This window comes from Anabrus simplex, chromosome 2 (assembly GCF_040414725.1).
Source record: "Anabrus simplex isolate iqAnaSimp1 chromosome 2, ASM4041472v1, whole genome shotgun sequence".
Lineage (NCBI taxonomy): Eukaryota > Metazoa > Arthropoda > Insecta > Orthoptera > Tettigoniidae > Anabrus > Anabrus simplex.
Genome location: NC_090266.1, coordinates 1,025,559,224 through 1,025,582,817, shown reverse-complemented (window position 1 = coordinate 1,025,582,817; position 23,594 = coordinate 1,025,559,224). Strand labels below are relative to the sequence as shown.

At 40.6% G+C, this 23,594-nt stretch overlaps 1 protein-coding gene across 6 annotated transcripts in view; it reads left to right on the top strand.

Annotated features, from left to right (window-relative positions):
• The first annotated feature begins 3,740 nt into the window (after nt 1-3,740).
• Nucleotides 3,741-23,594, top strand: part of LOC136864651 (lymphocyte antigen 75) — a 350,542-nt gene continuing 330,688 nt past the window's right edge. For 5 of the 6 annotated variants that reach the window (XM_067141927.2, XM_068226378.1, XM_067141930.2 and 2 more), the window contains exon 1: nt 3,741-3,849. In XM_067141927.2, the coding sequence (XP_066998028.2) occupies nt 3,750-3,849 (100 nt within the window). In that variant the 5' untranslated portion in view covers nt 3,741-3,749. The remainder of the gene's footprint in view (nt 3,850-23,594) is intronic. The other variant, XM_067141931.2, reaches the window with a different exon arrangement.

Below are 23,594 nucleotides of genomic sequence, written 5' to 3'. Positions count from 1 at the left end.
GCCTGCAACTAAACTCGCAAATAGTAATTTACATATTTTGGGCACTGCATTCCTAGTACATAACAGCATACAGAAATCGGTGATAAATTTTACATCACCTTCGGAACGTCTCTCTCTACTCACGGTTAAATGTGCTAACAAAGCCTACACACTGGTTAATGCACACGCTCCGGTGAACAGTGAAACTGACAAAAACAAAATTGAGAAGTTCTGGTTGCAACTCGAACGAGCACTCGCCAAGATACCTCAGGATCACGTTAAAATTCTCCTTGGGGACTTCAATGCACAAATCGGCAGGGAACGAGAATACAGAAGCATCATTGGGTGCTTTTCAGCACACAAGAAGACTATTGCCAATGGGCATCGCCTAATCAACATATGTAGAATGGCTAACCTCCAAATAATGTCCACACACTTTAAGAAACCTCCGTGGAAAATGACCACTTGGAAATCACCAATCAACTACATAGGTGAATACCAGATTGATCACGTAGCCATCACAAGAAAATACTCTCCTGAAATCATGAATGTGCGAGTTCGCAAGGGTTACGTAGAGTCCGACCACCATCTTTCACAAATCAAAGTCCGCTTCAGACCTAACCGGAAAAGTTATCAGAAACCTAAAATACCATGCATTGATCCAGAATACTTAAACGATCACGCACAGGAATCCATGGAATCATTGCAGACTAACACAGAACCATTCAAGACTCAGCGAAGAAACTTGGCCAACCTCCATGAAAACGTAAACACAGGTGGTGGACTGCCGATTGCGATAGAGCTCTGGAATCCCGCATGCAAGCCTGGAAGAATTGGCATAGTCACCAAACACCAGAAAATTGGAGTAACTTCATAGAAATACAGAAGCGAACAGCCAAAATTATTAGACGAGTTAAACGTACCTACCACCTCAATAGATTGTCGGAAATCGATTACGATTTCAAAAGGAACAACACTCGAAATTTCTATAGAACTTTTAGAGAAGAACTGACTAACTACAACCCCCTACTATTTGTTTTCGTCGCATCGATGGAACACTTGAGCCGAATACAAAAGCCAACTGTGACATCTTAAAGCAGTACTTTGAGGCGTTACATAACTGTGAACCTCCTGCAGAAAAACTGCAATTCAGCATATCCACCCCAAACCATGACTCACTTCCACCAACACATGACGAGATACAGAATATTGTATTAAATCTGAAAAACAACAAAGCACCAGGGGAAGATGGTGTAACTGCCGAGATGCTCAGGATCGGAGGTGAGGTCATTATTGACCGATTACAAGCCATCATTGCGGATATATGGGAGAGCGAAATCATACCTGCAGAGTGGACAGCTGCTTTGATTCATCCTCTACACAAAAAGGGTGACAAGACAGATCCGAACAATTACCGAGGTATCTCTCTCCTCTCAATTGCTTACAAAGTATTCTCTCGTGCTCTCCGTACCAGATTAGAACAACAGATAGACTGGAAGATTGGAGAATATCAGGCGGGCTTCAGACCTCACCGATCGTGTGCAGAACAGATCTGGAACCTCAAGATGATTCTCCAACATCGCCAATCAATTCGAACAGTGGCCACTTTTGTTGACTTTAAAAAAGCTTACGACTCGATTGACCGTGCCACCCTATTAGATGTACTTCATGAATATGGTGTTGACAACAAAACAACGAAGTTAATCCAACAGACTTTAACTAACACAACTTCTAAAGTGAAATTCATGGGCGAAATCTCTGAATCATTTGAGATAAGAACAGGCGTGAGGCAGGGTGATGGATTATCTCCACTGCTGTTCAGTCTTGTACTAGATAGGATCGTTAGAACATGGGAGAAAGAAGTACACGGGATAAATATGGGAACGAGAGATAAGTGAATCAATATTAAGTGTCTTGCCTTTGCTGACGACCTAGCAATAATCACCCGCACTCCCGAGGAAGCCAGAACCGCTCTTGAGAATCTGCATGAGATTGTTATTAAGACTGGCCTCCAAATATCATATGAGAAAACACAATACATGGACTCCAAGAACACCAGTGTGGAATCACTTGGGACCAAATATGGCAATATCACACGAGTTAAACATTTCAAGTACTTAGGTGAAATTATCGGAGACATGGACTCAAGAAAGACGACAGACTCACAGTGCGAGGATGAAGAACTTTTGGGAGGATAAGAGAAACAAGTAGAAGAATGCTAACTAATGGTTCTACGTGCTCCTTAGAGGGCCTAACGCATATATAATAATAATAATAATAATAATAATAATAATAATAATAATAATAATAATAATAATAATAATAATAATAATAATAATAATAATAATAATAATAATAATCACCATCGGCGGTTGGAATGCAAATATGTAAATTTAAATTTGCCTATACATCTGCAAATATTCAGTAGACTCTATGTAAACGTACATATGTAGGGATGGAGACACTTCCATGTATGTGGGGCTTGCTCTATTTCCATCTACCACTCCTGAATTGTACATGTACAATTTAAGGAAAATAAATAAATAAATAAATAAATAAATAAATAAATAAATAAATAAATAAATAAATAAATAAATAAATAAATAAATAAATAAATAATCATCATCATATGGCGTCAGCAAACGTGTTCAGGCATTTTGATCAGATGGCATTTAGTCTACCTGCTTGTCAATTACGGCGTTCCGTTGTGTTCCACCAGATCTCGAAGAAACGTAATTCTTATTGGGCAATCTATTGCTGAGTTTTAGTTAATTTTGTCGGGCAAATAACGGAAGTATCACCAGAGATCTTTTACATGATTACACCGACAGGCGCAGAGTGCAAAATGAAATCTTTTCGCGCTTCAAAAATCCGACTATTTCTGCCAGGTTTGAACCAGGAGGACCTGAATTCTCCACGAAGTATAGCACACAGTTTCGCGCTTAAATTCGAAACATTTTCTTTTTGTGCTAGTGGCTTTACATCGCACCGACACAGATAGGTCTTATGGCGACGATGGGATAGGAAAGACCTAGGAGTTGGAAGGAAGCAGCCGTGGCTTTAATTAAGGTACAATCACCGAGCTCGATAGCTGCAGTCGCTTAAGAGCGGCCAGTATCCCGTATTCGGGAGATAGTAGGTTCGAACCCCACTGTCGGCAGCCCTGAAGATGGTTTTCCGTGGTTTCCCATTTTCACACCAGGCAAATGCTGGGGCTGTACCTTAAGTAAGGCCACGGCCGCGTCCTTCCCACTCCTAGCCCTTCCCTGTCCCATCGTCGCCATAAGACCTATCTGTGTCGGTGCGACGTAAAGCAACTAGCAAAAAAAAGGGTACAATCCTGCACTTGCCTGGTGTGAAAATGGGAAACCACGGAAAACTATGTTCAGAGCTGCCGACGGTGGGATTCGAACCCACTATCTCCCCGATGCAAGCTCACAGCCACGAGCCCCTAAACGCACGCCCAACTCGCCCAGTCGAAACATTTTAATGGTAAAATTAACTCGGATTTTTTAACAAGTTTCACGAACATTTGTGGATCCAGATATGATGTATCAGATTGCAAATATAACCCATACCGTTCTTTCTTCGGGCGAACAATGACTAGCAGTCGCCTTCGTGAATGGTGCATTGTCCTACCGCGTGAATGGAATTTGTTATAGATTCTAAGACAGATAAATGGTGCGTTCGTGCCGTTCGAGCATTTTACAGACCTTATCACAGCTATTAACTAAGAGGAAGTAGAAAGGTACTGTGTGCAGGGAGGAACGATGTTGCACGTAATACTTCTTATGGCGATCACTACTGACGTTTCGGAAGAAGGAATTGCTGCCGAGAGAGTGGCGGAGGAAAGTGACTGGATGTTTTTAGGTAAGAACACAAATTAATTTTAATCAAAATGTGCAAATATACTATCTCTCAACTTACTTTAATGACAAACATTGAAGGAATCAGGCACCTTTTCTTTCATCATGTATTGGTGTATGTTACAATCGTACCATCCTCTTACCCGAGCATATTTCCCCTACTTCTTTTTTCATCATCTGAGGTGCGAAATGACTACATGTACCGGTAATGTTTCCCGTCAAACACGACTGCATTCAAAGTTAGTGATCACTTGTCTCCTTGCCCATTATCATTGCTGTATAAACGACGCCCATGAAAGGACTATGTAACGCAGTTGAGCCTCTCAACCCCTGGTCTCGGTGGTGTTCGCCAGGAAACATTACCGTGGCCTTCAGCACTCACTCTTCGAAAATTGCGAGATGCTACAGTATTTTAGCTACTAGGGTGGCACTGCCGCAATGAATTACTAAGCTACATACTTCAGGTTATTAAACAGGTTTTGGATATGCAGACGCTTGACTGATAACTAACGACCTGAATTTCTTGGAAACCACAGGTTCGATCATGACACTAACCGCGGAAGTTCCGTGCATAGTCTTTCCTGAAGGTTGTATACTCACTCCAGAAACATGCAGGACCCACAATCTCAGCCAAATAATTACGGTTGCACGCAATACTACAGGCAGTATAGTATTAAAGTTTATCAGTTTACTTGTCTTATCAAGAAAGTTGTATTTGAACACTTTCCAGTACCACTGGTCTGAGCCGAGATCGATTCTGCCAACTTGAGATCAGAAGGCTCTATCGACTAAACTACTCAATCCGGCCCTCTGCTATTTGTGGTATATTTGGACTATTTTAAAACACCCATTATATTTCTACCTAATTCCATATTTGTATGCTTTATTCTATTGATAGACTTTATCAGGTTTTCACGCCGAACTAATACTGGTGGTAGAAATGAATTCTTACGGTTAAACGAGGCAGATATCTTCCGTTGAAAATATATTTCTTATTATTAACCAGTTACAGCAGGTAGCGGTAAGTAGATTAGAATTTCACTGAACACATATGCTTTAAATGCAATTCTTAAGGCATGTGCAGAAACTGATACAATCAAACTCAGGGTCGGTAGCTGCAGAGTGGGTCTATGTCCATGAGTGTCCACGGCTGGTCCATGGTCCAACAGCTCTGCACTCTGACCAGCCAACCGAGCAGAGGAGGGGTGGCCACGGCTCTACCGTGGCTCTAAGACTCTGTATTCGGGAGACGGGACAGGGCTGGACCTCACGGCTGGCCCCAACCACCGGCTGTCCTGGGAATGGTTTTTCGTCGTTTTCCATTATCCTTCACTAAGGCAAATGCCGGGTCAGTTCCTAAAGTGACAGTCAACTCAAGATCTAAGCGGTCCCTTTGATTTTAACCAGACTTCTGGTCAGTGAAGAGGCTTCTGCAGCGGTTATTAGTTCCTATGTTGTTGCTTGTTGCTGTAGTCAGGAGCTTACCTCCGTTTGGTTAGATATTCTGGTGAACTGACTTGACCAATTAAAAAATTTTGCGCAATAAAAATGGAAAAATATTTCACAATTTGTATGTTATTCGAGTTCGTTAAGTTACCAAATCTTATATTTCATACGCAGATGACTGAGAATAGTTATTGTTCTCGGTGGTGTATGTAGCAAAATAAATAATTAATTATCATGAGTTTGATATCCTATTGCCGGTCCAGTGGTGCATTCCCGGCCAAGTCAGGAATTTTTACCTGGACCTGAGGGCTGGTTCGAGGTCCACTCAGCCTACATGATTAGAATTGAGGAGCTATCTGACGGTGAGATAGCGAGCCCGGTCTAGAAAGCCAAGAATAACGGCCGAGGGGATTCGTCGTACTGACCACACGACACCTCGCAATCTGCAGGCCTTCGGGCTGAGCAGCGGTCGCTTGGTAGGCCAAGGCCCTTCAAGGGCTGTAGTGTCATGGGGTATGGTTTGATATCTTATTGCATTGTGTACTTTTAAGCTTTGTTCGAGTTCATTCCAATGCTGTTTAGTTCGCATAATTTTTACGGCGTTGAAGATGGATCCAAGAAAACTGTTGGCAGTACTGGTTGTAATAGCATGCTCAATATTCATAATGGCTGCTAGCCGTGAGCAACACGTGGCTGATGCTGTGACGCTTGAGTCACAAGTGAAATACTTTAAAGCTGACAAAAGTGAGGGGGAGGGGGGATTAAGTATTAAGTCTAAACAAATTGTTATAACGTTTACAGTAGCCTACGAGATAAGAATCCACTGTGGACTGTGGAAGAAGTGGCGAAAAAACCGCGCAGCTGACCGGCGTTTCTATACAAAGTGTTTACACGGCTCGCGCGGAATTTAAAGGAATTCGTATGTTTCTTTTGGTACCATATCGTATATGCTGGCCTGTGGTTGTTTATACCTGTAATATCGTGAGGATTTCTGACGATACGTCTCCGTAAAGTCGCTGAACATTTAGTTTTAAGAAAGTGTCTGAATTATGTAAAAGAGCAATCAAGGCGATAAGGAAAGCGAAACAAAACGTAACTCAACTAAGCTACATGCCAGATTTAAGTGAAAGAAAATGTTTGTTCGTTTGACTGTTCGTCAGTAGGCCTATGTGTCAGCTCAGTTCGAACTATGCACTAGCCGTAAGTAAAACAGGAAGGGCCTTAACACTGTGTGGGTATAGGATCCTTAGCGTACTCGAAATAATAATAATAATAATAATAATAATAATAATAATAATAATAATAATAATAATAATAATAATAATAATAATAATAATAATACCGGGCGAGTTGGCCGTGCGCGTAGAGGCGCGCGGCTGTGAGCTTGCATCCGGGAGATAGTAGGTTCGAATCCTACTATCGGCAGCCCTGAAAATGGTTTTCCGTGGTTTCCCATTTTCACACCAGGCAAATGCTGGGGCTGTACCTTAATTAAGGCCACGACCGCTTCCTTCCTACTCCTAGGCCTTTCTTATCCCATCGTCGCCGCCATAAGACCTATCTGTGTCGGTGCGACGTAAAGCCCCTAGCAAAATAATAATAATAATAATAATAATAATAATAATAATAATAATAATAAATAATAAATAATAATAATAATAATAATAATAATAATAACTTGTACTTTAATTTCGTAACTGCCCTCTATCTGCAGAAATGTTGTCATGAGGGGATCATGCGTTCGTTTTTACCTTCCGAACGAAGAGACTAAAATATTTACAACATTCCGGTAAACACTGTATTTTGCAATCCCACTCATAGGTGGGTTTTCAACTTGTTGAACTGTAAGAAACTGCCACTGACATTCGTTGCACGAGAGAGGATCGTACAATTATGTCGTCATACTTTTCGTTGTAAGTCCCCATGTGCCTCACACAAATTTCATTATGAAATAAAAATAAACCTTGCTTCTTTTGCCTCGGTATTCGTCAGTAACCAGTAGGTTTTACATGGGCAATAAAGGAATAAATAGGTATGGTACGTAATCAAAGTACAGCTATGTGAAAGGAAGTGATTTCTTTTGATGTTACACTATTTGAGAATGAAGTACTTGTCAGGTAGACGCACGACGTTAATAATAAGCTAGTTGTGGCGAAGAAGGAGAACAGAGACGGGAAGGGGGACCAGGCGACGTGCTCACATGGGGAAGGATACTTTTCCTCAGCTCTTGAGTTGTTTTTCAGTATAGTATAGGCTCCGTGCGCTGATGAGAGAAATGCACCGCTGCGCTCCGAGTGGCGAACTTTGTAAGTTAATGCGTTTCACCCGGCAGTGGTTTCACCACTCACATATCCGCTGTTGTCTAACCGCGTGCTGCCATGGCCGTGGGATTTCAGAGTGTTTTATGCAACAATAATTGGCCAAATTATTCCAAACTTGCATAAAGTGGCCATGTAATAAGTTTACGAGAAAAACAGTTCGCAGGAAATAGCAACAGAGCAATAACTTCAAAAGTGATCAGAAGAAACATTGGTTCACTGGATAGCCTACCTACCAGTAATGATAACGACAGCAGTGTTCATATACACATTCAACAACGCTGTCTTAATAAAAATATCCTTGGTCTATTTCTAATACGATATCATGTTAGCGTAGGTTAATGCTGCTAGGGAGGAGATTAATTTTAAATTTTAATTTTAATTAATTTTAAACATAACCATGTTTTCTAAGGAAGGCCTTGGTAACATTCGTTATTATTTCACGAAGGCGAATAATTGATTCCGTGAAATGTAAGCATATTTAGGCTCTTGTTTATGCAGTTTGCTCAGAACATGTCACCTCGCGTACTGATCTACCGTGTGAATGGTCTCAACCTCGGATCGCAAACATAGGGACCGGGCGAGTTGACCGCGCGGTTAGGGGCGCCCAGCTGTGAGCTTGCATCCGGGAGATAGTGGGTTCGAACCCCACTGTCGGCCGCCCTGAAGATGGTTTTCCGTGGTTTCACATTTTCACACCAGACTGTACCTTAATTAAGGCCGCGGCCGCTTCCTTCGCATTCCTAGGCCTTTCCTGTCCCATCGTCGCCATAAGACCTATCTGTGACGGTGCGACGTAAAGCAAATAGCAAACGTAGGGAAAGAGAACTACAACAAGGGGAAGAGAGAGGAGGAACTTTTTCTGATAAAAAGGCTCAGGCTTGATGTTGGACCTATTGAAATTCCTGATATTGGAACCGCATGCGAACTATAAAAAAATTATGCATGAGAAGAAAAGTTCAGAATCACTTAAAGTTGCCAATAAGTGATTATTAATATTGTGTATCTGTATTTACAATATGATCAAGTCCGCCTCTGTAACATAACGGTTGGCGCTACTAGCTGCTTTCCTCGGGGACCCGAGCTTGAATCATGACACTGCCAGAAACTTAAGATTGGCATGAGGGTTGGTATGTCGTTAAAACGGTGCATGCAGCACATTTCCATTAGGGGTGTGCTTGAAAAGAAATGCACCACCGCGGAAAGAGGACATGAATTTACGGATGTAAAATACGGTATTTCTGTGAGCTATTTATATTGCGTAATGGAGGCCTATTTATGTAATTATATTTGTCTACTGCCTTTCCAAATATATTTCATTAGTTTATAACGGAATGCTATAAAATTTCACAGTTTGGTCTATAGCACAGTACGGTATATTATTATTATTATTATTATTATTATTATTATTATTATTATTATTATTATTATTATTATTATTATTATTCTACTGGCTATAATTAAGACTATGGCAATACAATACAATGTGTATCTATTATGATGTGTGCGCTCTAAAAATGATGGCTTACTGCAGCTTGCTTTGCAGATATAACATTGCTATAATATTTTGTTTCTAATTGTTAACCTATTTGTAAAATGGTTAAAATACGTGTTATAAAGAGTTATTTTGTATTAATTAAAATGTATAAATTCCGAATTACTTCTTGCCATTTACTGCTATGGTCCACCGTCTTTTCAAATGCATTTCATGAGGTTATGAAGAAAACTTTTGTATCACAGTATCTATTAGTGCAGCCAACAACAAGCATATAGTTCTTCCCGAAAATTATGACATTAAAAATAGTCATCTGAAGACAGCATTGTACAATGCTTCTTCTTCTTTTTCTACTAATACTTATTTTCCCTCTTAATTTATTTATTGGGTTCCGCTTTCGCGTTATACCCAGCCACTAGTCGTTTTATCGGGTAAAGCCAAAACTTTGAAGGCTGATATATTAATTGTAAAGGGTGAAGATAAGAAATTAGCTGATAGAACATACGAAGGAATCATGTATTTTGTCAAACATCACACATATTCCAGCTTCTTAAGGTGCCCCTAAGTAGTTCTCGTGATTTCCACCTGTAGCAGCACATTGCTATACGCACGGAGCCTTATAGGCTGCCACGGCTGCCAAACCTCTCACCTTCTCCGAACATCTCCTTCACCGTAACAAATCTCCCGGCCTGAGAGACGGCGTCACTGTCTAAGAGGCCCGCCTCCCCCTTCAGGAAAACATTTTACTAGTCGCAGTATCAATCTCAGAAGTGATGTTCACAAATATAATACCAGGCCTGCAAACCAAGTCAATGTCCCTCGTTACAGGCAACAAAAGACAGCTTCAAGCTATTTCATGATTCCGTTAAAATGTTCAATAAAATGCCATCAGATTCAAAAGAGCTACCTTCAATATATTCAGTTGTAAGCTTAAGGAGTGGTTGATAAAGCATCCTTTATTCTCAGTGGATTAATGCTATAAATTTCACGAGTTTGTTGCGTATTGGAATTACATTTTATTCTATCGAACGAGTTGGCTACGCGGTTTCATTCACTTAGCTGTGAGCTGGCATTCGGGTCATAGTGACTTGGAACTACACTGTTGGCAGCCCTGAATATGGTTTTCCGTTGTTTACAATTTTCACACGAGATAAATGCTGGGGCTGTGTCTTAATTAAGGCCACGGTCGCTTCCTTGCCATTCCTCGCCCTGTCCTATCTCATCGTCGCCGTAAGACCTTTTTTGTCAGTGCAATAATAAACAGACAGCACAAATAATATATATATATATGTAGGCCTACATTTTCAATTTTATTTTCCACTGTATGTAGCATAATTAATGCCGGAACCAATTATATTCTGTTCTATTATATTAGTTATGTGAATGGTCAATTTAAGCAATGTTAAAGCATTCATTTGGTAGATATAAAATATAAAACTAATCACAGCGATTGACTTGATAGTGTAATTGCTACAAAATTAAGTGAAGGAAAAAATAAGGTGTGAGAGATTAAATAAATATTTCCTATTTCAAATGTTTCCATCGCGCAGATTAGGCAGCGTCTGCTTTTCGCGAAAGTTCCTTCAACTACGGTTCACATCGTTTTTTGCCTTTCATGTCAGTTATTTAAACAGTCTATGTGATTAATTTTATTCTTCATATTGCACCCGTCCCTACACATAATGGCTCCGGCATGATATCTACAGGGCGTTAACGGGTTGGAATAAAACAAAATAGGCGCTTAACTAGACTTAGCTTAAAGGCATACAGGGTAGGAGACGGATCATACCTAATTACAATGAGAACACATTCGGGTTAAAGTTTAGATTAATACAAGTGGTTTATTAGGCCTTAATGATGATGATGGTAATGACGCATTTATATACAAATGAATTACATGGATTATTATCAATTGTTGTGGTTTGTTATCGACTTTTAGTCGTATGTGATGGATCCGAGTATTATCTATCGCAGAGCGATCCATTATGACGAGATTCGAACGGAAAAACACTTATCATAGACACTGAGGCTATGTGATATCATTGACCAATAGGATTAACATGCATGCAACGAGTCTGAGCAATCCCTATACTAAACACACAACTATTCCCCAACGAAGTACCAAGAAGGAACTCATGTGGAACAAACGCCCGGGTTTGAACCGACCCTCACTTGTATACAATTCACCACCCCGATGGTCAGCACCATCGGCAACTCAATTATAATCACAACAAGATACATAAACACTTAGAGAACACAAATTATATACAGTAAACACGTGAGACATCCAGCCTTCGGTTGAGCATTGGGGTACCAATGCCGCTGTCGGGAACTGAACTGACACCCCTTTGGATGGAAGTGGGACTCTGAAAACCCTAAGCTACATTATCCTCAAATGAGTAATGACAGTAAACTAACATGTACTGGTAACAATCGCCGTGTCATTTATTAGCGACTACATCATTCTGGCGTGTTGAATATTTCCATTATTAGGCGACTCTTCCGGGCCTCGTTCTCTTTAACTCAAGGCTCCCACTTCTACGAGCGGACGAGCATACAAAAAAAAACCAACACTTCTCCTCACTAGGTCAACTGCCCCAACCCCTGCACGGCGGGTGGTCAATGGCCTCGGCCTTCACAGGCATAACGCCCTTTCTTAACAAAACACCCCATCTCGGGGATCGTTCACTAATAAACTGAGCTTCATTGTTCATTAAGCAAATTACATCGGCTCTCTATACTTCACTTCAATTCAACACACACATTCGTTTACAATATCATGATCCCGCGACGCGACACCGGTTTCTATGATACCAATACTTGCATGATTACCATAATTACAATTTATTATTATTATTATTATTATTATTATTATTATTATTATTATTATTATTATTATTATTATTATTATTATTATTATTATTATTATTGGGTTCATCATTGCACTATCTCCCTACACGACTTACCTGGAAATTAGACCATACTGCGTGATCATAATTAACTTCCTCGTAATAACGGTGTAATTAATCCATATCTAAATTGTGATTTCTGATAAAATCGTCACACGGTAATACAATTATGAATTAAATATTCCTCAATTTGCACTTACATTGTGATAAGCTTGCCAATTAAGATTGTACAATTCCTATCTAAATATATGTCAGTGGAGGCCTGTGGTGTCAGTTCCGAAGTCATATCTCGTAGTTCTGGGTGCTCACGGAATAAAATTACACTACTTACCAGCCATGCATTATCAACGCTGGACTAACTACAGCCTAACTTGAATTACTCTGAATTACTAAAAATTGGTTCCTGACGCATCAATAATTACAAGTTTCCCCAAATAAAATGATTAAGTCAATCTACTACTGCATGCAAACTTATCGTATTACACCTTTATTTACAATTGATTGCTCAGACGTGTTACTTAATTAAATAAAGTAAATAGAAGCTACGTGTATCATGGTAGCACATCTACATTACTGAAGTTACAATCTCTAACATTATAGCGTCAGGTAATGATAACTGTTCCCCGCCCAATCTGATCACGTCATATTAAATATGATTAATACTCATCTCCATCACTTGATGACCCGTTGTCAGGTCAGGAAGTCCATTGCTGGTTTAGTGCTGACCCATAGGCACCAAAGCAGTTACTGGAGGCACCATTCTTCTTTCCAACCGGGAGTCCATTGTTCTAGGTTGACGAAACCGCTGGCAGTATTCCTGAGGCACACAATACGTCACTATTTATTCCAAGATTTGTTTAGTTACATTCAGTGTGAACGTCCAGCCACGATATCGGACCTCACTCCGCAATCCGCGGTTCAGTATCGGATTCCGCGTACCTTTGTTACTACTCGACACAGTAGCGCCGTGGTAATAATAATAATATTATTACAAATGATATTAAATGTTCGCGACACGTCCCTGGTCTTTAAAGTTTAGACACTAGCATCGCGTCTATCCAATCTCTGCAATATTTACGCACAGTACGCGATTTCACTTGTAAATTAAATTTAAATTCACTCAAACAAAAGATCGCTGGAAGCTCGACTGCACATAGCTTCGCCGTCTGTAAGCCACGAGTCCCGACTGACTCTTGTCCCTTCCTGCAGTAGTTTTTACTAAGGAGCGATACCCCTTCCACTAATTTGCGTAGCGCCTATTCCCGGCGTACTCGAGGTATAATAGTACGGGTAGTCGGTGACCAGTATCTAGTTGGTGCGATTGAGACATAACCACTCAATTATCCTTCGGTGAATCTCTTTAAATTAATTAAAATATGTTCTGCTTCCCCTACCACACGGGGTGAAGTCCCTCCGTCGAGGACGTGTCATGAGACTAACCAGATGGCCCCAGTACCTTTCCACGCAGAAACAACACAGTATTCTTTCTTCGGCTGAAAGTTATCACGGAAGAGGACATTAAACACTCTAAATAAATGTCCCAGTAACATTCATCCCTTTTAAATCGGGAGACGACCCCCTAATATGAGTTTTATTAATTTTCTGGATCGTAGGTAATTAAGTTGGCCAGTCCGATTCCAAGATGGCTCCTATATTCCGTTTCGAAAAAATTAGTTTCCCCTCATTCTGTGAGCCTTGAGGAGGGATGTCTTCTCTCGAGTGATGTCACAGGGAATCCCCATTCATAACCCCTCCCGGGTCTAAGTTGGCTTGGCTTCATCTCCGGGGCCCCGCTACACAAAGGATAATACTGCGCAATAAGTCGCAGACAAAGAAATCTCGTAGAATAATTTTAAAATACACAATTTATCTATCTCAATGGTATGAATATTAATTAGTTTCGGTATGACCTCTATTAATGATATGAATATTAATCATTTTCAGCGTTCTTTCCCTTTAATAGCATTGCGTGCGTAATTACGGAGATCGATATCAACCTAAGGTTCTTGGATCATGCCCCTGTCGGGTTCAATATCTATATGGCGAGTCCTTTCATATAGTTTTAATTAACCACCCATCGAAATGATTTCAAAACTGATTTCGTTACTAGGTGGTGACGGGACAAAACGCCCAAATTATAATATTACTCTAATTAGTGGACACGTAAGGTTATGGCTTTTAAACAATCCGAGTATGTTGTCGTGCCATGTTGAAGAATGTATTTTAAGAACATTACATCTTTATTGCCCACGATAGTACACACCATCGGTATAAGGTAATAAAGAAACACTAGTTCATGACAGGACTACTAACTACCATTAAATCTATAACTAATTTCATACTAAATCTACTGTGTAGCATGTCACACATGGGCGGATAGCCAGCTCCACATGCAAGATGCTACCTCTACATCTAACTGAACTAACCACTTAACTACATTAAGTCTATCCTCTAATCTAATACTCTTCTCTACCTTACTCTACTCTACCCGTGAAGACGTTCTAAATCAACACTTAATTTGAGATATGCCAGGCCTATCTCTCCCTCTTACAGCTCTACGTACACTCCACGATCTCGCTACTTCAAGCTTCTCTCTTAACGTTAATAAAATTTCCATTTCTACACATACCGTACACGTAACAATAAATAATACAACATTTACTACACCTTTAAGCATTATATCCTCCCTTTATGCACATGCCATCCCAATTACGTAATACTCCTTCCTATTTACCTAAACCTTACCTTTTACTACCTAAGCCGCTATCCATCCTCTCAGCATTATATTCTATATTGATTTTACACTACACACATACAAACAGTGCATCCTTCAAATCTCATACTCTGTTCACTCTTTGTTTTCATAGTTCTTTCCACACTGTCTCTCTCTTCTTCTTCATACTATTGTATTTATCTTATTACTACCTCTTACGCACTTCTATCCTTACATTTAACATCAGTTCTATAAGTTTTTATAACTAAATCAATTATGTCCATCTCTTTCACATTGCATCTACCCTATCTATTTTTTCACTCAAATTAACTGTGTCTTTCTCACGTTTACTCGAAGAGACCATCTCCTAGTATAATCTACCACCTCATCTAACCCTCTTTGCAAACCCCTTGCCATCAGTGCTAGGATCAATAAATCGTCTGCGAATAGCAAACCCGGCACTTCTCCCTTTCCTATCCATGGACATTGCCATCTCTCTCCTCCATGGTTCTCTCATATATTATCAGGGATAGTTTACTTCCTTGTTTCACAACTCAGTACAATTACTCAACCCTCCTCCCTGTAATTTGATCGTCACAAATATCTTCTCATAAATTATTTCAATTGCCCCCTCATTTCGTTCGTTAACCCTATCTTCCTTAATCTCGTAAATAACGCCTCCCTGCTCACTGTATTAAAAGCTTTTTCCAATCCACCGCCGCTATATATAATTTGGCCCCTGCTATCTTCACACACTTCGTAATCAGCGTGTCTAGTTTCCACATATTATCGCCCGTATTTCTTCCTTTCCTAAATCCGTTCTTAAAATCCGATATCCTTCCGTACTGCTCCACCCTTTTCTTTATCCTGTTAGCCAAGGTCCCTGTATACACCTTACACAATGCATCTAACAGCATTATCCCTCTATAATTATTCGGATCGCTTCTATTCCGTCTATTTTTTTAAATTGTGCATAAAAGCCCCTTTCTGCATTCCTCGGATATTTAGCAGTTTCAAACAATCTGTCAAAGAATTTTACCATACCACTCAACATCGCCTCATTGGCTCCCGCCTCCCTCCAAACACTGTTAGTAATGCCATTCACACCACCTGCTGCCTTAGGTATTGCATTATTTAATACCCTAATTACTTCCTGCCCTGTTACCTCCTCATCTAATATCTGATTTCCCATTTCTAATTCTTTGCCTATATATGTCTTCCCAATTTCTCTATACTAGTTATCTTCCCCTCCTAAAAGCCTCTTAAAATACTCCACCCAAACTTCCTCCCTTATGCTCTTACCTTTCCCCATAGGTCTCGCTCTCCGTATCTTATTTATAGACTCCCATATATTCTCTATTCTATTTTTCCTACAGTATCCATTTATTATTTCTGGCTCCGCCTCCTTCCACTTTCTTTGTTTCATTCAACATACCCTTGTATTCTCTTCTTAATTTACAATATTCCTCTCTTTTACCCTGTTCCCCTACCTTTCTAAACTCTGCTAGAGCTCTCAATACACCCTCTCATTACCTGCTACACTCCTCGTTAAACCACCCTGTCCCCCTATTCTTTTTACACCTTCTCTTCTCTTACCTCTCCTCTGCACACTCCGCACTGGAAGTTCTATTAACTTTAACACCCCATCTATGTCCGTTTCTTCCAACGCTCCTTATTGAAAATTATATGAGAACAACTCGAAATAATTCACCATATTCACTCAAATCTATCCTTCTGTGACATCCATCGTTTGTTCAATTGAGATTATAGCTTCTGGCGATTTCAGTGTACTTAAGGTGAAGTGCTCGGAGAGTGTAATATAACTCAATTTAAACATTTGGGGAAAAGTTATTTAGTACCGTAGTGATGGTATTATTTGATAGTGTACTTTGTGTGAAGCTAAGGTTTCAACCCTAAAGCAGTTCAATGCGCCACAACATTTCAATTATGCTACGTGAGGTGTTTGAGTCATCGGTCCACAGGCAGCTTTGATGCAGCCCTCCATGCCACCCAAACATATGCTAACATTTTCTTTATTTCAATGTAACTACTACATCCTACATCTGGTCAAACCTCCTTCTCATATTCATATCTTGGTCTACCCCTAACGTTCTTATCACCTACACTTCCCTCAAAAACCAGCTGAACAAGTCCTGGGTGTCTTAAGATGTGTCCTTTTTCTTTTCTTAAGAAAGACATTCCTTACTTGTAGTAGTCAGCATTTTACTTCCTCCTTACTTCTTCCATCGTTAGTGATTTTACTATCCAAGTAACAATATTTATCTATAGGCATGATACTGTACAGGCTTTTGGGCTTATGCCGTGTCAAGAAAGTAAGGTAAAATTATTTACGTTTCGCAGAGAACTGTGCTCTGCGTCATCAGAAGAAATCTCGATTGTCCACGAGAAAGGCTTCTTAAACAGTGACTCCTTTAAATTTAGTCGTTTTAATAGAAGTGGAAATGGTACGTTCATTCTCAACCAGATGGCTCCCAGGACGTGGCACAGCGCTAGCGTTCGAAGCGGAAGCTGACCGAACCATCAGAATCAGTCTAAGAGTTTCACATAACGTACGTTCCTCATCGCCAAATGTTTCATGCCAGGCTTGTGTAAATGTCACACACCTGTCAATGTCATATGTTACGTACACATGATAGGAATTATGCCGGCTGCCGAAGCCTGTCGCACTCCTCTGAGGCAATTATTAATGAATGACAGGTGAAATGAAATGATATTGGAGAGTGTTTGCTGGAATGAAATATGACAGGGAAAATCGGAGTACCCGGAGAAAATCTGTCCAGCACAAATCTCAGATGGAGTGACCGGGATTTGAACCAAGGAACCTAGCGGTGAGAGTCCGGCGCGCTTTCGTCTGAGCCACGGAGGTTCTCCATGGATACTCTTACCTTCACTAATATGACTGAGAACGTGGAGGTTAGGGATGACAAGTTAGACAAAGAAGTCAGTACGGCTGATGAGTATAAGTTTATATTTTATAAGGTTACGGCTGTTGTTACGAGATTATTAAATGAAGATCGGAACTCAAAAGCAACTGCAGTATCAGTTAGTTCTAACTCGTTACTTCAAGTTAAGCATTCGTACGAGCTGCCTTTTTTGGAATTGAAGAAGTTCGGAGGTGAACTAAAAGATTGGCTTCCTTTCTGGTCACAATTTAAGAAAATTGACGAGGACCCTCTTTTAGACCCTAGTAATATATTCCAGTACCTCATAAAGGCCATCATTTCGGGATCCATAGCAAGACATTAGGTTGATAGCCTTCCTGTAACCGGAGAAAATTATGGTAAAGTAACATCAAGTCTCAAAGCACGCTATGGAAAAGATGATTTGCTTGTAGAAGTGTGCATTAGAGAGTTGTTAAGTTTAATCTTACAGAATGCTGTGAGCCCTAGTACGGTATGTTTATCATACTCTATGATAAGCTTCAGAGACACATAGGAGCTCTGGAAACTAGGTATCACAACGGACAATTGTAATTCCATGCTTTAACCGCTAGTAGAGTCATGTTTGCCCGAGGATATTCTAAGGACGTGGGAGAGAACTTCTTCAATTGCACTCACTAGCCAGTCTTCTTCAAGTTGTTCACCTGCTGAACCTGGCGGCGTTGGTGTCAGTGAGCAGAGTGTGAATTCTTAGAATCATTTAGACAGCCTGATGCAATTTCTTAGATGTGAAGTAAAACAGGAACAGAAGATTACTTTGGCTATATCAGGTTTTGGTGTTTTGCCTTCGGTAGCTGTCAAGAGAGATCTAAAGAAGGACAAGAGCTTGAATTACACCACTAATCCGAATGAGAACATTCTTACAGCGGCAGGTCTCCTTACTGCATCTAATAGAGAAACAATAGGGTGTGTATTTTGCTCGTCTAATCACAAGTCTCGCACTTGAGACAAAAAGATGCTGTCTTTCTTGTCTCAAGTTCGGACATCCAGCAAAGAAATGTAGAAATAGGCCTAGGTGCATTATTTGTGGTCGGGGACATTTTGTGGTTATGTGTGATAAGTTTCCACAAACCCAGGTGGACTCAACCGTAGAGAGGCCGAACTCAACAGGAGACAAAATGGCTTCTACTGCCCAAGTCCAGGAAGATGATGCTTTAGCTAGTTTTTCGAACCATTATGGGGTGTTAATGCAAACACTAGTCGTCAAATTTCGGGGACAAGGAGTTGAGCGGACTGTAAGAGCATTGACTGATTCTGCATCACAACGTTCCTCCATTTTGAAGAGTATAGCCACGGGAATGGGACATCAAACTGGCAGACAAGAAAATATCCAACGCTCGCTGTTTGGAGGTACAACCACTGGAGTATACCATCATTGTTTGTACACTATTCATCTCTCTAGTCTGGATGGTGGCTACAACCGTCACTTTGAAGCGTTAGACCAGACAAGAATTTGTGGTGCCATACCTTCAGTGCATCAAGGTCTTGGGATTGAGGAACTAAGTAGTCAGGACATTGTTTTGAGTGACATCGAATCTCATGGATCAATAGGAATATTAACTGGAGCTGATGTTGCAGGCAAATTGTTTACAGGAGGCCACAAGGTACTAAGTACTGGACTAGTGGCTATGGAAACTCATTTGGGATGGATTTTAATGGGCAAAGTACCTTCAGGATATAGTAATGTGGAAAGTATAGCTATGGTGGTGATAGATATGCTAACAAGAGAATCCCGTATATCAGATTTGTGGACTCTGGATGCCCTTGGCATAAGGGACCCTGCTGAGAAGAAGAGTATATTAGAACTTTAAGAGGATGCTAATCAACATTTCTTGGATACGGCAAGGATCAATGAGGATGGTTGATTTGAGTCCTGCAAACCCGGGATAGAAAATCATCCTCCACTACCTAACAACTACAATATGGCTGAAAAGAGAGTACCTTCCACAGTTAAAAGATTCAAATCTGAAGGCTACTATGATGCATATATCTGTACCTTCTGGACGAGTGGATACAGGAAGGTGTAATAGAAGAGGTGCCTGAAGAAACAATGGATTCTCCCTGTCATTATTTGCCACATCATCACGTCATGAAACAAAATAGTACTACGCCTGTTCGTCCCGTGTTTGATGCATCTGCATGTGAAAAAGGGAATCCCAGTATTAACAGTTGTCTTGAAAATGAACCGAATTTCATAGAACTACTTCCTCCGGTATTGGCTTGTTTCCGGTTGAAGAGATTTTGAGTAATTGCCGAGATCTGGTGTGCTTTCCCACAGATCTGCATCTCTGAAGGGGACTGACAATTTTTGAGATTCTTGTGGATCGATCGTCAGGGTACCTTGAATATCTATCAGCATTATCGTGTAGTGTCTGGAGTGACATGTAGCCCGTACCTCCTTGGAGCAGTAATCGAGTATCACCTGCAGACTGTACTAGACCAGTGTAAAGATGGTACATCATCTTATTTTCAAGATTTGGTAGAACTGATGGCTCAGAGCATTTATGTTGACTATTGTTTGGCCAGTATAGATTATATAAACCAGTTGCAGCAGTTCATTGACGAAGCAACTTCCGTCATGAGTGAGAGAATGTTTGAGCTTCGAGAGTGGGAGTTCACAAACCCTTTTTTGCCATCAGAAATGCCTACCAATGTCTTAGGGTTGCTGTGGGATAAGTCAGAAGATATCCTATACATAAATGCAGAAAAGGTAAATTCCCTTCGCCTGGAGAAAATCACCAAGGAGATTAGTCTTCCAGCAGCACATCGGATTTTTGACCCCATTGGAGTTCACTTGTAGTGTCACCTTGCTTCTCAAACTTCTCTTGCAGAAGAATTGGGACTCAGGTATAGGTTGGGATCAGGAAGTGAATGAGGACCTTAGATCATAATTCATGCCCTGGATGAGGGATTTGCCATACTTAGAAGAAATCAAAATTCCAGGGGCCAGATTCGCAAGAAAACTGGACACTCCATTCCTTCTGCGACGCAAGTCAGCTCTCGTATGCAGCTGTGGCTTACCTACAACAACAGGATCAGGTTCATGTCCAGCTCGTCCTCGCTAAAGCAAGAGTCTCTCCAATTAGTAACCCTAACAAGAAAGTGAAAATCCCGAGGTTGGAGTTGTTAGCTGCAACAATAGCTTCTAGGATGTACTCTAACATTGTTCATGATTTCATAATCCCTGATGACAAGACAATACTTTGCAGTGACGCAAAGTTCTTAGCATGGATTCAAAGAGAAAATCAATGGGATGTGTTCGTATCCAACCGAGTTAAAGAAATCGGGGAACTGACTGAAGGAAAGGAATTTAGGCACGTTCCAGGCACCATGAATCCTGCAGACCTGTCGTGCCGTGGTGCTACTGCTAAGAAGTTGTTAGAATCAAGATGGTAAGAGGGACCTAACTGGCTGCGAGAATAGCCAAGTACATGGCCCAAGGTGGACGTACGGTTTGATAAAGAAGAGATTACCTGCGGCAAGAAGAAAAGTGTTGCTTCCTCCATGCTCTCAGCTACAGTTGGATCTCATTGTTTTTTTGCCCGCTTTTCTACTTTTAGGCAAAGCATACATGTAATTGGTTGGTTATAACGCTATGTGAAGGATTTTTGAAAGAAAGAACAGGACAGATTCCATGATAACTTGACAACAGAAGAATTAGTGGTGGCTTAGCATTAAGTTATAAGTATGGTTCAGAAACAGAATTTATCTGGAGTGAATGACACAAAGTTGTCGAATTTGGTCCCATTCATTGATAGTAATGGAATTCTACGCCTAATGACAAAAGTCTCTCATAGGTAGGATTAAACGATTTTTGTTAACCAGCTGTTCTGGCTAGTTCCGAGCATCCTGTTGTATTTCGCCTGACATGGATTTACATAAAGTATCGTGTCACCCAGGTCCACACATGATAATGACTCGACTTAGAGAACAAATTTGGATCCTTCGTAGAAGACTAACTGTTCGATCAGTTCTGGATAAATGTCTGCAATATAAGAAGCAAACATTCAAGCATTTAGAAGTTAATCCGGCACCTCTTCCTGAAGATAGAGTGCGAAATATTAAGATATTTGAAGTTACCGATGTCGATTTAGCAGGTCCGCTATACCTCAAGATGGAGTAGGGCAGTAATAAACAGGCATGGGTGTGTTTGTAGACTTGTGGAGTGTATCGAGCAGTACATTTGGAGGTTATATCTTCCCTCTCAACTGGCAGCTTCATTCAAAGTTTCAGGAGATTCATTAGTAGAAGAGGTCGGCCATCTCTTGTCTATTGTGACAATGGTAATAACGTTTCTGGCACTAATAATGCATGCAAGAAATTGGACTGGGATGCTATTAAATTTTACAGCACTGACAGAAGAATTAAATGGAAGGTCAATCCTCCAACTGTATCCTGGTGAGGTGGTTGGTGGGAGCGGCTTATCGTAATACTGAAGAGACTATTGCGTCGTGTCCTAGGACGAACATCAGTTGATTACGAGGAGATGCAGACAATTTTGTGTGACTGTAAGGCCGTCATCAATGCTCGTCCCCTAACTTATGTGTCTCAAAATCCCAATGATTTTACTCCTCCAACACCCAATATGTTTCTACAGGAACTTGAAGAGATAGGAGTTCCAGATTTTGTCTTAGTTGAATCCACTGATCTAAATAAGAGACTTCGCTACCGGCAAAAGCTGCGAGAAGATCTCAGACGGATATTTCGTCCTGAATACTTGGGACAGTTGATGTTGTTAGCCAATAAACAGCAGCTTGGTCCAGTTTCAGTTGGTGAAATAATGTTGGTGGGAAATGACAACACAAGACGTGTAGAGTGGCCTTTGGCAGGAGTAGTTGATCTCCTAAAGGGAACTGATGGTGAAACCGGACTGGTCAGAGTGAAGACATCAAGCGGCTTGCTTCTGAGACCAGTGCAGAGAATCTACCCATTGGAACTTGAACTTGGCCAACAGTCATCGGCAGAAGACTTCGAGAAGAAGTTGTTGAACTACTCCAAGAGGAAGCCATGACCATCACCGAAGAGACTCCCAGTGAACTGATGGAATCAAGATCTGGCAGGACGGTTCGTAAACCTCTAAATCTGAACCCTTGACTGTGTTGTGTATGTTATCGTTGGAATGACCACCGTTAACTTAGGTACTTGGGAGAAGATGTAGAAATAAGCCTAAGACTTGATTAATATCGATTATTTTCAACTGTGTTGTGTGTGTAAGATTTCTTTGCATTGAGTGTTTTGTTGTTGTGGTTGTTCACAAGATGTCATTCATGTATGTGTGTTAAAATAAGTGTGTTCTATTGTGTTGCACCCGTATTTTATCGTTTTTGAAGTGCATTCCCAACAGTTCTTTGGTAAATAATGCGTATTAACATTTTTCAGGCACGAGATAATAAAGTAATGTCGCGATAGTTTTCACACTTGTCAAGACCGGCTTTCTTAGGTACAGGTACAACAACATTCTGCCGAAAATCGGATGGCAATTCTCCTGTCCGATACATCTTAAGTACTAAATGGAATTACCTCGCCATGCTGGTTTCTCGTAAGGTAGTCAGTAATTATTAGAGCATGCCATTCATATACATGACTTCTTCCCATTTAGGTCTCTCAAAACTCTGTCGAATTCTGGGCCTCTTATTTCATCAGTATCAATAGCCCCGTCTTGTTCAAGAACCATATCATCTACTTCTTTACCTTGATACAACTGTCGGATATGTTCCTGCCTTGCCTTCTTTCTCTAGAAATGGTTTTCCCTCTGAGCTCTTAATAGTCATACACCTAGCTTTCCTTTCTAAAATGGTTTCCTCTATGCAGCATCTACCTTTCCTACAACCACGTAAACTTCAATATCCTTGCACTTCCCTTTCAGCCATTCTTCCTTAGCTGTCTTTCAATTTCTATTTTCTTCACT